The sequence below is a fragment of the Mobula hypostoma genome, chromosome 1 (genome assembly GCF_963921235.1).
Source record: "Mobula hypostoma chromosome 1, sMobHyp1.1, whole genome shotgun sequence".
NCBI lineage: Eukaryota > Metazoa > Chordata > Chondrichthyes > Myliobatiformes > Myliobatidae > Mobula > Mobula hypostoma.
This window is the reverse complement of record NC_086097.1, coordinates 181,616,994-181,633,437: the sequence shown is the minus strand read 5'-3', so window position 1 is coordinate 181,633,437 and position 16,444 is coordinate 181,616,994. Positions and strand designations below refer to the sequence as shown.

Genomic DNA, 16,444 nt, shown 5'->3' with positions numbered 1-16,444 from the left:
CAGATCCTGAGATCTAAACCCTTCTATCCTGCACCATACAATCAACTAACCTGTCATTGGATCTGGAAATATTATTGCTTGCAAGTGATTTATTAGGTATTCTTAACAAATAAATAGTAGTAACAAACTCACTCTCATGTAAGGAAGGAAGAATGAAGAAAGACAGAACTTTGCCTTGTGGTTCTCTTTCTACTGAAAGATAGCTCAGATTACACAGATTAAGATATTTGTTAAGAACAGTCTATGAGGCAGTTCATTTATACTGGTCTGATTCGAACTGCAGACAAAAATCTACAAAAAAATACAGAAGTACAAAAATACGGAACCAGCTATACTACAAATTATTGAAAATCCACTGAATATTTACACATAGGTAATTATGCAAACATATAAGCAACCAGAAGGAAAGTTTAACTATTAGAACAATGGCACTTTAAAAAGAATCTGTCAATGTTTCCAGTTGAAACCCTACATCAGATTCAAAGGGGACCTGAGGGCAAATTTCTTACACCAAGGGTGGTGGGTTGAGGAATGAGGTTCAAGTGGAAGTTATGACGTTTAAAATGCGTTTAGGCAGGTACATGGATCAAAAAGCATGAGAGGGATAAGGGTCAAATGCAGGGAGATGTGATTTAGCTCAAGTTGACAACTTGGTCAGCATGAAGAAGTTGGGCTGAAGGGCCTGTTTCCATTCTGTATATCTATATGTGTGGCTTTGCTGGGAGCCAGCATGGATTTGATGAGCTGACTCTTTCTGTTATATGTGGTCAATAATTCTAACCAAAGCTGCAAGTTTAGATTTGATGTTTTTGTCTTTTGATTATCTAAACACAGCTAAAGTGACAGGAACTTGCACCCCCACCTTCTCAGGACATACCAAATCTTTTACAGTACTGACATCCTATAGAAGTGCAGTCACGCTTGTGATCTAGAAGAGGCAGTGCGAGGAAATAGAGGGATCTTGGGCTCCTTATCCATAAATCCCTCAAAAATACCACACATTAATATTATGGTAAGAACACATTTGGTGTTTTGGCCTTTGTTAGTCGTGGGATCAAGTTCAAGAGTGGTGAGGTAATGTTGCAGCTCTACAAAACTCTGGTTAGACCACACTTAGAGTTTTGGTTGGCTCATTAATAGGAAGGATGTTTTTAGAGACAGTGCAGAGGAGGTTTACCAACGTGTCTTCTGAGGATAGGTTGAGTGAGCTAGCTGTATTCTCTTTGGGACACAGGAGAGCAAGATGTAACTTGACAGAGGTGCACAAGATGATAAGAGGCATAGATAGTTACTCTTTTGTAGGGTTGAAATGGCTAATATGAGGGTGCATACTTTTAAGGTAACTGGAGGAAAGTATAGGGGGGATGTCGGAGGTAGGTTCTTTGCACAGAGTGGTGGGTGTATGGAGCACACTGCCAGGGTAGAGGCAGAAACATTGGGACTATTTAAGAGACCTTAGATAGGTATATGGATGAAGGAGAAATGGAGGGCTTAGTGGGAAGGAAAGGTTAGATTGATATTGAAGTAGGTTAAAAGGTCAACACAACATCATGGGCTGAAGAATCCTTCACCTTATTGCTAAAGGAACCTCATATCTTTTAGTTCTCCTGATTTCCTTCTTAAGTGTTCTCTTGCATTTCATATACTCAAGTACCTCATTTGTTCCTACCTGCTATGCACCTTCTTTTTCTTAACCAGGGCCTCAATATCTCTTGAAACCAATGTTCTCTAAACCTGTGTGAGGACCTCATTCCCCTTCTTACCTTTCTCATTATTGACAATGAATATACAATGTTCACAGCATCATGGATGCTCCAGCAGTGAATCCATCCACAATTCCCAGAGGAATGTCAGGAGCTGCAGCAGGACACACTTCCTGCACAAATGGTTGCTAGGCACTCCGGAAGCGACCTCGATGTCCCACATCGCACAGAAGGAGCACACTGACTTCTTGTGTAATACGTTGCCCTTCCTTGTACAGTACAGCCCCATGTTATGGAAGGAGCTGTTGAGAGTAGCTGTCACAACTGCAGACACTGCCACAGGATCCAGGTGCTCTCACAGGCGGGCAGCTGGAAGAAGCCGGCAATCTCACACATGAGAGTGCACATTCCAGCCAATTTGGGTTTCTTCGTAAATGTATTTAATTCACTTCCTTTCATTTCAGGCTTGTCAGGTCTTGACAGAGGTACAGCAACAGCAACACTCTGTTTAACATAGTCCACGTTCCGAGAAAGAAGATTACAATTTAGATTGATGCTGTACAGGAGCGGTATTAATTTTCTTAAGTTTGTGGTACTGGGAAGCTGGGTGGCCGTGAATTACACACATGAGAGACAAGGAGATGAAGAGCTTTGGCTCAACAGACTTCAGTGTGAACAGGCAGAGGTGAGGGTAGGTTTCAGTAAGTTTTGTTTTGTTTAGAGTAGAGAGAATGCCAGGCAGGATGTTGGAATGCTCCTCTTGCAGGATGTGGGAAGTCAGGGAGCCCTCCGGTGTCCCTGACAACGACACCTGAAAGAAGTGCATCCCACTGCAGCTCCTAACAAACCATGTTAGGGAACTGGAGCAGGAGCTGGATGACATCCGGATCATTCAGGAGAATCAGGTGTTTATAGATAGTAGCTTCAGGGAGGTAGTTACACCAAAGGAGCAGCACACAGGTAACTGGGTTACTATCAGGCGAGGGAAGGGGAAAGGGCAGGCAGAGCAGGGTTCCCCTGTGGCCATTCCCCTCACCAACAAGTATACCGATTTGGATACTGTTGGGGGGGATGACCTACCTGGGACTAGCTGCGGCAGCCGGATCTCTGGCACTGAGTCTGGCTCTGCAGTGCAGAAGGGAGGGTGGAAAAAGAGGAGAGCGGTAGTGATAGGGGACTCGATAGTTAAAGGTACAGAAAGGAGGTTTTGTGGTTGTGACAGAGACTCCAGGATGGTTTGTTGTCTCCCGGGTGCCAGGGTCAAGGATGTCTCTGATCGATTGCATGACATTCTGAAGTGGGAGGGTGATCAGCCAGATGTCGTGGTGCACATCGGTACCAATGACATAGCAAGGAAGAGTGAGAAGGTCCTGGAGAGTGAGTATAGAGAGCTTGGTAGGACGTTAAAATGCAGGACCTCAAGGGTGGTAATCTCAGGATTGCTACCTGTGTTACGTGCCAGTGAGGGTAAAAACAGGATGCTCTGGCGGATGAACACGTGGCTGGGGAACTGGTGTAGGGGGCAGGGTTTCAGATTTCAGGATCATTGGGACCGCTTTTGGGTCTGGTGGGACCTGTACAAAAGAGACGGGTTACACCTGAACTACAAGGGGACCAATATCCTTGCAGGGAGGTTTGTTAGTGCTTTTGGGGAAGGTTTAAACTACAAACGTTGTAGATCTGCAAGGGTACGGGAATCAGAGTGCCAGAGCAGATAGTGGAGCGGGGTGAAAATAAATAGTGTTAAAAGTTCATGCAAGTCACAATTAGAAGGGTTGTGTGTGGTGGTAATAATCTTCTGAGGTGTGTCTATTTCAATGCAAGGAGCATTGTGGGGAAGGCTGACGAGCTGAGGGTGTGGATTGACACATGGAATTACAACATTATACCCATTAGTGAAACTTGGCTACAGGAGGGGCAGGACTGGCAGCCTAATGTTCCAGGGTTCCGATGTTTCAGAGGTGATAGAGGCAGAGGAATGAAGGGTTGTGGGGGGTGGCATTGCTAGTCAGGGAAAATGTTACAGCAGTGCTCAGGCAGGACAGATTAGAGGGCTTGTCTACCGAGGCCATATAGGTGGAGCTGAGAAGCAGGAAAGGTATGACCACATTAATGGGGTTGTATTATAGACCACCCAATAGTCAGCGAGAATTGGAGGAGCAAATCTGCAGAGAGATAGCAGGCAACTGCAGGAAACATAAAGTTGTGATAGTAGGGGATTTTAATTTTCCACATACTGATTGGGATTCCCATACTGTTAAAGGTCTAGACGGGTTAGAGTTTGTAAAATGTGTTCAGGAAAGTTTCCTAAATCAATATATAGAAATAACAACTAGAGGGGATGCAATATTAGATCTCCTATTAGGAAACGAGTTAGGACAAGTGACGGAAGTGTGTGTAGGGGAACACTGGTTCCAGTGATCATAGCACCATTAGTTTCAACTTGATCATGGATAAAGATCGATCTGGTCCTCGGGTTGACGTTCTAAACTGGAAAAAGACCAAATTTGAAGAAATGAGAAAGGATCTAAAAAGCGTGGATTGGGACAGGTTGTTCTCTGGCAAGGATGTGATTGGTAAGTGGGAAGCCTTCAAAGGAGAAATTTTGAGAGTGCAGAGTTTGTATGTTCCTGTCAGGATTAAAGACAAAGTGAATAAGAATAAGGAACCTTGGTTCTCAAGGGATATTGGAACTCTGATAAAGAAAAAAAGAGAGATGTATGACATGTATAGGAAACAGAGCAAATAAGGTGCTTGAGGAGTATAAAAAGTGCAAATAAATACTTAAGAAAGAAATCAGGAGGGCTAAAAGGAGACATGAAGTTGCTTTGGCAGTCAAGGTGAAGGATAATCCAGAGAGCTTCGACAGGTATATTAAGAGCAAAAGGATAATAAGGGATAAAATTGGTCCTGTTGAAGATCAGTGTGGTTGGCTATGTATGGAACCAAAAGAAATGGGTGAGGTCTTAAATGGATTTTTTGCGTCTGTATTTACTAAGGAAACTGGCATGGAGTCAATGGAAATAAGGCAAACAAGTAGTGAGGTCATGGAACCTATACAGATTGAGGAGGAGGAGGTACTTGCTATCTTGAGGCAAATCAGAGTAGATAGATCCCCAGGACCTGACAGGGCATTCCCTCAGACCTTGAAGGAGACTAGTGCTGAAATTGCAGGGGCCCTGGCAGATATATTTAAAATGCTGGTGTCTACGGGTGAGGTGCTGGAGGATTGGAGGATAGCTCATGGTATTCCGTTATTTTAAAAAGGCTCTAAAAGTAATCTGGGAAATTATAGACCAGTAAGTTTGACATCGGTAGTTGGTAAATTATTTGAAGGAGTACTGAGAGATAGGATTTACAAGTATTTGGATACACAGGGACTTATTAGGGAGAGTCAACATGGCTTTGTGCGTGGTAGGTCATGTTTAACCATTCTATTAGAGCTTTTCGAGGAGGCTACCAGGAAACTGGATGAAGGGAAGGCAGTGGATATTGTCTACATGGACTTCAGTAAGGCCTTTGACAAGGTCCCGCATGGGAGGTTAGTTAGGAAGATTCAGTCGCTAGGTATATATGGAGAGGTAGTAAATTGGATTAGACATTGGCTCAATGGAAGAAGCCAGAGAGTGGTAGTGGAGTATTGCTTCTCTGAGTGGAGGCCTGTTACTAGTGGTGTGCCACAGGGATCAGTGCTGGGTCCATTGTTATTTGACATCTATATCAATGATCTGGATGATGGTGGTAAATTGGATCATCAAATTTGCTGATGATACAAAGATTTGGGGTGTAGTGGACAGTGACGAAGGTTTCCAAAGCTTGCAGAGGGATTTGGACCTGCTGAAAAATGTCAGATGGAGTTTAATACAAGTATGAGGTATTGCACGTTGGAAGGACAAACCAAGGTAGAACATACAGGGTTAATGGTAAGGCACTGAGGAGTGCAGTAGAACAGAGGGATCTGGGAATACAGATACAAAATTCCCTAAAAGTGGCGTCACAGGTAGATAGGGTCGTAAAGAGAGCTTTTGGTACATTGGCCTTTATAAAGTATTGAGTATAAGAGCTGGAATGTTATGATGAGGTTGTATAAGGCATTGGTGAGGCCGAATCTGGAGTATTGTGTTCAGTTTTGGTCACCAAATTACAGGAAGGATATTAATAAGGTTGAAAGAGTGCAGAGAAGGTTTACAAGGATGTTTGCCGGGACTTGAGAAACTGAGTTACAGAGAAAGGTTGAATAGGTTAGGACTTTATTCCCTGGAGCGTAGAAGAATGAGGGGAGATTTGATAGAGGTATTTAAAATTATGATGGGTATAGATAGAGTGAATGCAAGCAGCCTTTTTCCACTGAGGCAAGGGGAGAAAAAACCAGAGGACATGGGTTAAGGGTGAAGGGGGGGAAATTTAAAGGGAACATTAGTGGGGGCTTCTTCACACAGACAGTGGTGGGAGTATGGAATGACCTGCCAGATGAAGTGGTAAATGCAGGTTCACTTTTAACATTTAAGAAAACCTTGGACAGGTACATGGATGAGAGGTGTATGGAGGGATATGGTCCAGATGCAGGTCAGTGGAACCAGGCAGAAAAATGGTTCAGCACAGCCAAGAGGGGCCAAAAGGCCTGTTTCTGTGCTGTAATGTTTCTATGGTTCTATGTTCTATGTTCTAAATGTGCTGCTGTTTATTTTACTTGTTAGTCATCTACCCAGAATGCCCTCTCACATTACATTCAGAACGTTACACACAGGGAAGCTTGATAGCAACCCATGAGGATCAAAATATACATGAATACATAACAAATTTAGTATTTAAGTTGCTGCTTCCAAGCCACAGTGACGGTGTGAGATTTTATTTTGAGAGTTGTAGTTCTCAGCCCTGTTGGCCAAGCAGTTATTATTTTGCTTTTGTTCTGTACAGTTCTTATTAAAACTCAGTGAATGGTTCATTCCATTTCTGTGTCTCTCTCTCTGCACTTGGACTTTTGTTAATAGTGGGATCAGCCCAGTACATCACTGGCATATCCTACCCCACCATCAGTAGGATCTATAGGAGGTGCTGCCTGAAGAGGGCAACATCCATCATCAAAGATGCTCACCAGCAAGGTCATGCTATTTCCTAGCTGCTACCATTGAGTAGGATGTACAGAAGCCTGAAGTCCCACACCACTAAGTTCAAGAACAACTACTTTTCTTCAACCAGTCTGTTTTGGACTTAACTAGAACAACCCTACCCTGATCATTACCTCAGTATAACAACACCATGTCTGCTTTTATCATTTTGAACCCCCATTCTCCTGCCTTCTCCCCATAATCTTTCATGCCCTGACTAATCACAAACCTATCAACCTCCGTCTTCAATTCACCCAATGACCTGGCCTATCTGTGGCAATGAATTCCTCAGATTCACCATCCTCTGACTAAAGAAATTACTCCTCATCCCTGTTCTAAATGGACCTCTTTATTCTGGTCTTAGAATCACCCACCATAGGAAGCATCCTCTCCACATCTACTCTATCTAGGCCTTTCAGCACTTGATAGGCTTCAATGAGATTTAACCCTCATTCTTGTAAACTGCAGTGAGCGAAAGCAATCAATTGTTCCTCTTTTGATCAGCCTTTCATTCATGGAATCATTCTTGTGAATGCTTTCCTTGTCAGCACATACTTTCTTAAATAAGTGGCCCAGAAGTGCGCACAATACTCCAAGTGAAGCCTCACCAGTGCCTTAGAAAGCCTCATCCTTGCTTTTATATTTTCAAAATTACTGGTAATATTGCATTTACCTTCCTCACCATTCACAAAACCTACAGGAGGACTTCCAAGTCCCTTTGCACCTTGGAGTTTTGAATTTTCTCCCTATTTAGAAAACAGACTATTCTTTTATTCCTTCTACCAAAATACGTGACCATATACTTCCCAACACCATATTTCATTTCCCACTTCTTTGCCCATTTTCCTAATCTGAAATCTTCCTGCAGCCTCCCTACTTCCTCAACGCTACTTGCTCCTCCACCTATCTTCATATTGTCCACAAAGCCATCTATCATCCAAATCATTGACATACAACGTAAAAATAAGCAACCCCAACACCGACCCTTGCGGAACACTGGCAGCCAATCAGAAAAGTTTCCCTTTATTCCCACTCTTCAGATCCTACCGATCAGCCAATGCTCTATCCATGCTAGTATCTTTCCTGTAATACCATGACTTTTTTTATTAAGCAGCCTTATGTGTGGCGCGTTATTAAAGGCCTTCTGAAAATCCAAGTACACAACATCCACCTATTCTCCTTTGTCTATCCTGCTTGTAATGTCCTCAAAGGATTCCAGCAGATCAGTCAGGCAAGATTTTGCCTTAAGGAAACCAAGCTGATTTTGACATAGATAGATAGATAGATATACTTTATTAATCCCGAAGGAAATTGGGTTTCGTTACAGCCACACCAACCAAGAATAGAGCGTAAATATAGCAATACAAAAGCCACAAACAATCAAACAACAAAATGCAAACTATGCCAGATGGAAAATAAGTCCAGGACCAGTCTATTGGCTCAGGGTGTCTGACCCTCCACGGGAGGAGCTGCACATTCGATGGCCACAGGCAGGAATGACCTCCCGTGCCGCCCAGCGTTGTATCACAGTGGAATGTGGCCGGTCCAACAGTAAAAAGTTCAATATCCGGTCTACAAACACGTTCCTCGATTGTAATATGACCAGGATTGCACCATCTGTTGTTAACCAGGTCAGTAAGCACCCAACTCCTTCACACTTACCGCTCTCAGTGCAGTTCCAGTCAGCCGGAACAGTATTACCCACCAAACTCCTCTTCTCCATAAGTCTCTGTTGTCTCGACCCGGTCCTCTTTCCTCGACTTTGTGATCCCCCTCTGCATCCTCTATGTGTTTTCCTCTGGATTTCAGCAGGGGTGTCTGCCGCTCTGCTCGCTAAACCGGCCGGCATTAGCACAAACAGCTGGTCCCTGGAATACACAATGCGACCTTGCTTCTGTCCCGTGTGTCGGGATGTAACTATTTCCAGCGCTAAAAAAAACCCAAATAAAACTCTCTGTACCAGCATGTTAGAGAGGGTGCAGCTTCGACGTGTTACCGTGAAAAATGCCTCCAAGCACCAGAAACTACATCCTTAACAATCAACTCCAACATCCTCCCAACCACTGAGGTCAGAATAAATGGCCTATAATTTCCTTTCTTCTACCTCCCTCCCTTCTTAAAGAGTGAAGTGACATTTGCAATCTTCCAGTCCTTTGAAACCATTTCAGAATCTAGTGACTAATTACTAATGCCTCCACAATCTCTTCAGCCACCTCTAACAGAATCCTGGGGTGTAGTACAGTTTCCCAAGTACCTTCTCCCCAGTAATAGCAACTGCGCTCACTTCTGTCCTCTGACACTCAAACATCTGGCATACTGCTACTGTCTTCCACAGTGAAGACTGATGCAAAATACTTATTCAGTGCACCCAATATTTCCTTCTCCCCCATTACTACTACTCCAGCATCATTTTCCAGCGGTCCATTATCTATTCTTGACTTCTTTTACTCTTAATATCTCTGGAAAAAACTTCAGGTATCCTCTTTGATATTTTTGGCTAGCTTACCCTCATTTTTTTCTTTTCTTCCCTTCTGGATTTTTTAGTTGCCTTCTGTTGGTTTTTAACAATTCCCAATCCTCTAATTTCCCACTAATTTTTGTTTGAATATATGCTCTCTCTTTTGCTTTTATGTTGCCTTTGACTTCATTTTCAGTCACGGTTGTGTCATCCTCCCTTTGTGTCAATGGCTCTCCACACGGCTTTAGACCACCTGGACAACACTAACACCTGTGTCAGGCTATGTCGACTGTAGCTTAGCATTTAATACCATCATTCCCACAATCCTGATTGAGAAGTTGCAGAACCTGGGCCTCTGTACCTCCCTCTGCAATTGGATCCTCGACTTCCTAACCAGAAGACCACAATCTGTGCAGATTGGTGATAACATCTCCTCCTCGCTGACAATCAACACCAGTGGACCTCAGACTGTGTGCTTAGCCCACTGCTCTACTTTCTATATACACATGACTCTGTGGCTAGGCATGGCTCAAATACCATCTACAAATTTGCTGATGATGCAACAATTGTTGGTAGTATCTCAGGTGGTGATGAGAGGGCGTACAGAAGAGAGATATGTCAACTAGTGGAGTGGTGTCGCAGCAACAACTTGGCACTCAACGTCAGTGAGACAACAAAGCTGATTGTGGAGTTCAGGAAGGGTAAGATGAAGGAGCACATACCAATCCTCATGGAGGGATCAGAAGTGGAGAGAGTGAGCAGTTTCAAGTTCCTGGGTGTCAAGATCTCTGAGGATCTAACCTGGTCCCAACATATCAATGTAGTTATAAAGAAGGCAAGACAGCAGCTATACTTCATTAGGAGTTTGAAGTGATTTGGCATGTCAACAAATACACTCAAAAACTTCTATAGATATACTGTGGAGAGCATTCTGACAGGCTGCATCACTGCCTGGTAATGGGGGGGGGGAGGGGCTACTGCACAGGACCAAAAGAAACTGCAGAGGGTTGTAAATCCAGTCAGCTCCATCGTGGGTACTAGCCTACAAAGTACCCAGGACATCATCATGGAGTGGTGTCTCAAAAAGGCAGTGTCCATTATTAAGGGCCTCCAGCACCCAGGGCATGCCCTTTTCTCACTGTTACCATCAGGTAGGAGGTACAGAAGCCTGAAGCCACACACTCAGTGATTCAGGAACAGCTTCTTCCCCTATGCCATCCAATTCCTAAATGGATATTGAATCCTTGGACACTACCTCACTTTTTAAAATATACAGTATTTTTGTTTTTTGCACTTTTAAAAATCTATTCAATATACATATATTGTCATTGATTTTCTTATTTTTATTTTATCTATTATTATTTTTTTTCTCTCTCTCTTCTATATTATGTATTCATTGAACTGCTGCTGATAAGTTAACACATTTCATGTCACATGCCGGTGATAATAGACCTGATTCTGAATACCACTTTTTCTTTGGGATGTATCTATCCTGCACCTTCTGTACTGCTCCCAGAAACTCCAGCTATTGCTGCTCTGCCATCATCCCTACCAGTGTTCCCTCCAAATCAGCTTTGGCCAGATCCCCCCTTACACCTCTGTAATTCCCTTTACTGCACTGCAATACTGATACATTTTTCTTTAGCTTCTCAATCTCAAATTGCTGGGTGAATTCTATCATATTATGATCATTCCCTCCAAAGGGTTCCTTTACCTTAACCTCTGTTTCATTACACTACACCAAAACCTGAATAGCTGATCCTAATGGGCTTAACCACAAGTCCATCTTGAAGGCATTCTACAAATTTTCTCTCTTGGGATCCAACACCAACCTGATCTTTTTCATTCTACCTGCATATTGAAAATCCCCCAAGACTATTGTAACATTGCCCTTTTGACATGCCTTTTCTATCTCCTGTTGTAATTTGTAGCCTCACATCCTACTGTTTGGAAACTTGTATATGAAACTCACACCTGGATCTTTTTACCCTTGCAATTTCTTGTCTCTACCCATTATGATTCTACACCTTCCGTCATCTGTGACCTCTTTCTAAGGATTTGATTTCAAATATAGCACCTTCAGCTCCATACCTCTCACCCTTTTTGAGTTGTTCCCTTTTTACACTGCGACTCATCCCACCAACTCCAATTTTGCCCTATTACCTGCCTGTCCTTCCCAACGGGCTCACTACACTGCCTCTGCTTACAAGCCACAACCCTATCACTCTGATTCCAATTCCCCTGCCAAATTAGTTTAAGCCCTCCCCAACAGTTCTAGCAAACCTGCCCAAGTCTCACTCGGGTCCAAATGTAACCTGTCTCTTTTGTAGTAGTCACACCTTCCCCAGAAGAGATGTCAATGCTCCAGAAAAGTCCCTGCACCAGTTTCTCAGCCACACATTCATCTGCCAAATCATCCCATTCCTATCCTCACTGGTGTGTGGCACAAGCAACAATCCAGAGACTGCTACCCTGGAGGTACTGCTTTTCAGCTTTCTACCAAACTCTCTAATTTCTCTCTTCAGGACCTTTCACTTTCCCCACCTATGTCATTGTGGAAAATATGTACCATGACTGTAGTTTCCAGGAGCATTTTGGAAGGTGCAGGATAGATAGATCCCAAAGATGAAAAATATTGTAAAAGAAGAATGACTCAACCATAGTTGACAAGGGAAATCAAATTCAGCATAAAAGAAAAAAAAACTGTGGGAATTTAAAAGATAGGGAAGCTTTTAAAAACCAACAGAAGGCAACTAAAAAAGTCGTAAGCAGAAAAGATATGCAATATGAAGGTAAGCTAGCCAATAATATAAAAGAGGATGCCAAATATATTTTCTTTTCAGATATATAGTGTCAAAGAGAAATGAGGGGATATCAGAACACTGGAAAGTAACACTGTAGCGATAGTAATGGATTAAAAAAATAGAGGATGAACTGAATGAATATTTTGTGTCAGTCTTCAATGTGGAAAACCTACAGTATGCTAGAAATTTAGAAGTGTAGGGGGCAGAAGAGTGTTGATGGTGCCCCGACTCTGTTCAGTATGGTATTCTCTGCCATGCTGACAGATGCCTTCCATAACTACGAAGAAGGAATCCACGTCAGGTACAGGACTGACGGCAGGTTGTTCAACCTTAGGCGCCTGCAGGCAGTTACAAAGGTGCGAGAGACTGTCATCAGAAACTTCTTGTTTGCTGATGACTGCGCACTCAACGCCAGCACAGAGCAGGAGATGCAGCGTGAAATGGATTGCTTCTCACAAGCCTGCGACAACTTCGGTCTCACTATCAGCACCAAAAAGACCGAAGTTATTACCAGCCTGCCCCAGGAAAGCCATACCAGGAGCCGCACATCACGGTGAAGGGCCAGAACCTCCAGGCAGTCGACAACTTCACCTACCTGGGCAGCATACTCTCTCGCGTAGTGAACATAGACACTGAGGTCAACAACAGGATTGCTAAAGCCAGCGCCGCCTTTGGGAGACTCCGTGAGAACGTCTGGGAGCGGAGAGGACTCAGCCTTACCACCAAGCTGAAGGTCTACAGTGCAGAGGTCCTTACCACCCTCCTTTACGCCAGCGAGACCTGGACTGTCTACAGCAGACACGCCAAACAGCTCAACCACTTGCACCTGAGCTGTCTCCGCAGACTCCTCCACATCAGGTGGCAGGACAAAGTCCCCGACACAGAAATCCTGGAACGAGCTGGGCTCTAGAGCGTCTACACCCTCCTGCTGAAAGCCCGAGCGAGGTGGGCTGGACATGTGGTCAGAATGCCAGACAGCCGATTGCCTAAGCAGCTGCCGTACCGAGAACTGTGTCAGGGCAAGCGCTCAGTCGGGGGACAGAAGAAACTTTACAAAGACTGCCTTAAAGCGTCCCTCAAAGGCCTGGGTGTCGACATCAACACGTGGGAGACGCTTGCCCTCGACCGTCCAGCTTGGCGCAGCAAGATCACCACAGGAGACCGTGCAGCTGAAGTCAGGCGCATCATCGAGGCGCAACGAGAGCGTGCTGTGCGCAAGGCCCGAGCAGCATCCACTGCCACGACAGCACCCACCCGCTTGTGCCCACAAGTGGGCGAGCCTTCAGGGCCCGGATTGGCCTCATCAGTCACCTCCGGACCCACAGCTACCAATCTCCCATTTGACTTTGAAGCCATGGTCATCTTCGACTACGAAGGATGAACAACAACATTAGGAGAAGGTGCTTGCGCAGCTGAAAGCCTTGAAGGTGGATAGGTCACCTGGACCAGATGAACTACACCCCAGGGTTCTGAACAAGGTAGCTGAATGTGAAGTCATCAGTTTTGATTTTTCAAGAATCACTAGATTCTGGAATGGTTCCAGAAGAATGGAAAATTGCAAATGTCACACCTCTCTTTATGAAGGGAGAGCAGCAGAAGAAAAGAACTTATAGGCCAGTTAGCCTGACTTCAGTGATTGGGAAGATGTTGAAGATGAGGTCTCGGGGTACTTGGACCCACATGATAAAATAGGCCAACATCAGCATGTTTTCCTTGAGGGAAAATCTTGCCTGACAAACCAGTTGGAATTTTTGAGGAAATTACAAGCAAGATAGACAAAGGAGAATAGGTGGATGTTGTGTACTTGGATTTTCAGAAGGCCTTTGACAGGTGCCACTTAACATGAGGCTGCTTAACAAGATAAGAGCACATATGGAAGGAAAGATCGATAGTAGATTTGTTGACTGACAAATGGGAATAAAGGATTCCTTTTCTGTTCGGTCGCTGGTGATTAGTGGTGTTTCGCAGGTGTTGGGACTGCTTTTCACGTTATATCTCAATGATTTGAATGACAGAATTGATGGTTTTGTAGCTAAGTTTGTGGATGATATGAATATAGGTGGATGGAGAGGAGGCTGGAGGTCTGCAGATGGACTTCTTGGCAGAATGGGCAAAGAAGTGGCAGATGGAATACAGTGTAGGGAAGGTATATGACCATGCACTTTTGTAGAAAGAATAAAAGTGTAGATATTTTCGAAATGGGAAGAATATTCGAAAGTCTGAAGTGCAAAGGGACTTGGGAGTCCTTGTGCAGGATTTCCTAAAGGTTAACTTGCAGGCTGAGTCGGTTGTAAGGAAGGTAAATGCAATGTTTGCATTCATTTTGAGAGGACTGAAAAATAAAAACGAGGATGTAATGCTGAGGCTTTATAAGGCATTGGTCAGACCATACTTTGTGGAGTTATATTTATATATTACAGCGATATTTGATTCTGTGCTTCCTGCTCCCTGGATTACAAATCGATAGTAAATATTTAAAATTTAAATTATAAATCATAAATAGAAAATAGAAAAATGGGAAGTAAGGTAGTGCAAAAAAAGGCAGGTCCGGATATTTGCAGGGTACGGCCCAGATCCAAGTCAGGATCCATTCAGCAGTTTTATCACAATTAAAGAAGCTGTTCCCAAATCTGGCCGTACGAGTCTTCAAGCTCCTGAGCCTTCTCCCGGAGGGAAGGGGGATGAAAAGTGTGTTGGCTGGGTGGGTCGTGTCCTTGATTATCCTGGCAGCACTGCTCCGACAGCGTGCGGTGTAAAGTGAGTCCAGGGACGGAAGGTTGGTTTGTGTGATATGCTGGGCTGTGTTCACGATCTTCTGCAGCTTCTTCTGGTCTCGGACAGGACAACTTCCATACCAGGTTGTGATGCACCCTAGAAGAATGCTTTCTACGCTGCATCTATAAAAATTAGTGAGGGTTTTAGGGGACAGGCCAAATTTCTTTAGTCTTCTTAGGAAGTAAAGGCACTGGTGGGCCTTCTTGGCAGTGGACTTTGCTTAGTTATATAACCTGGGGCACTGAATACAAGTGTAGGAAATGATGTACAACTATAGAAAACACTGGTTAGGAGACAGCAGGAATATTATGATTGTACTGTGTGGGCATGTGGCCAAGTGGTTAAGGCATTGGACTAGCGACCTGAAAGTCATGAGTTCGAGCCCCAGCTGAGGCAGCGGGTTGTGTCCTTGAGCAAGGCACTTAATCACACATTGCTCTGCAACGACACTGGTGCCAAGCTGTATGGGTCCTAATGCCCTTCCCTTGGACAACATTGGTGTTGTGAAGAGGGGAGACTTGCAGCATGTGCAACTGCTGGTCTTCCATACAACCTTGCCCAGGCCTGCGACCTGGAGAGTGAAGACTTTCCAGGTGCAGATCCATGGTCTCGCAAAACTAACGGATGCCTTTACTTACTGGTTGCCAGACAATGGAAAGGATGTGGAAAGGTTCACCAGGGTGTTGCCTGGGATAGAGTGTTTTAGAAACGAGGAGAGATTGTATGTTTTCTGTGGAGTGGAGAAAACAGAGAAGTGTACAACATGCTGAGGCAGAGATTAGGTGGGCAGTGAGAAATTTCTACAAAACAGATGTCTAAAACTAAAGGGTTTAAGTTTAAAAATGAGGTGTAAGGGGAGAACAAAAGAATGTTTTCACCCATTTGGGGATTTGGAATCTCAAACCCACTTTCTGAGGAGGTCGTAGAGGCAGAGACTTGGACAAGTATCTGGACAAGGACTTGAATCCCAACGCTGTACTACTAATTGGATTTAATATAAATGAGTTGTTGTCTGATATGGTGTTTCTATGCTGTGTGACTGACTCTGTGTAACCTCTGTGGGATCCAGAGCCAGCATAACCTACCCTTTTCCGGCATAAAGGTTAGCCCATTTAGGACTTGGGTGAATAGAAAGTTCTTCATGCAAAGGACAAAGAATCCTCAGGAAGTTCCAGTTAGAGGCTGTGGGATATCAGGCACAGGGTTCATTCAAGACCAAGAACCATAGATTTCTGTTCCTATTGTAATGGCCCCTCTGCAATGTTTCACTGCTAATGTAATGGTTTCTCTGTAGCACCAAAGTTTGGGTTATGACTAGAGATAATGGGGCTTTGGAATGTATGTTATCCAATGGGAGAAATGTTGTTCTTTCTTGCGAGTCTGGAAGAGAGATTTTCACGGTCTTTTGTTGGCGAGAGAAGGAAGATGCGTGTGGAGAGAGCTGGGAGACCTCTGGACAGAGTGCTGGGAGCGAGAGTCCAAAGTTCAGCGACACTTGGAGGAGGTTGATGGTCGATGAATGGCTGTAGCAGTGAGCTCCAATGTGCACTTTTGACTTTTCCCTTAAAATGGGCCCTTTTACTTCTTATTTTCTTT

The 16,444-nt window shown here is 44.1% G+C and overlaps 1 protein-coding gene across 2 annotated transcripts in view; it reads right to left on the bottom strand.

Moving 5' to 3' along the window:
* The window catches only part of LOC134353164 (nucleolar transcription factor 1-like), a 125,724-nt gene that overhangs the window by 34,790 nt on the left and 74,490 nt on the right, over positions 1 to 16,444 (bottom strand). Inside the window, exon 21 of one of the 2 annotated variants that reach the window (XM_063061155.1) lies at positions 8,123 to 8,679. The exons of the other annotated variant lie outside the window; for it this stretch is intronic. Within the exon in view, the coding sequence (XP_062917225.1) occupies positions 8,617 to 8,679 (63 nt within the window). The 3' untranslated portion in view covers positions 8,123 to 8,616. Of the gene's footprint in view, positions 1 to 8,122; positions 8,680 to 16,444 lie in introns of those variants that run through there. 2 annotated transcript variants of the gene reach the window in all.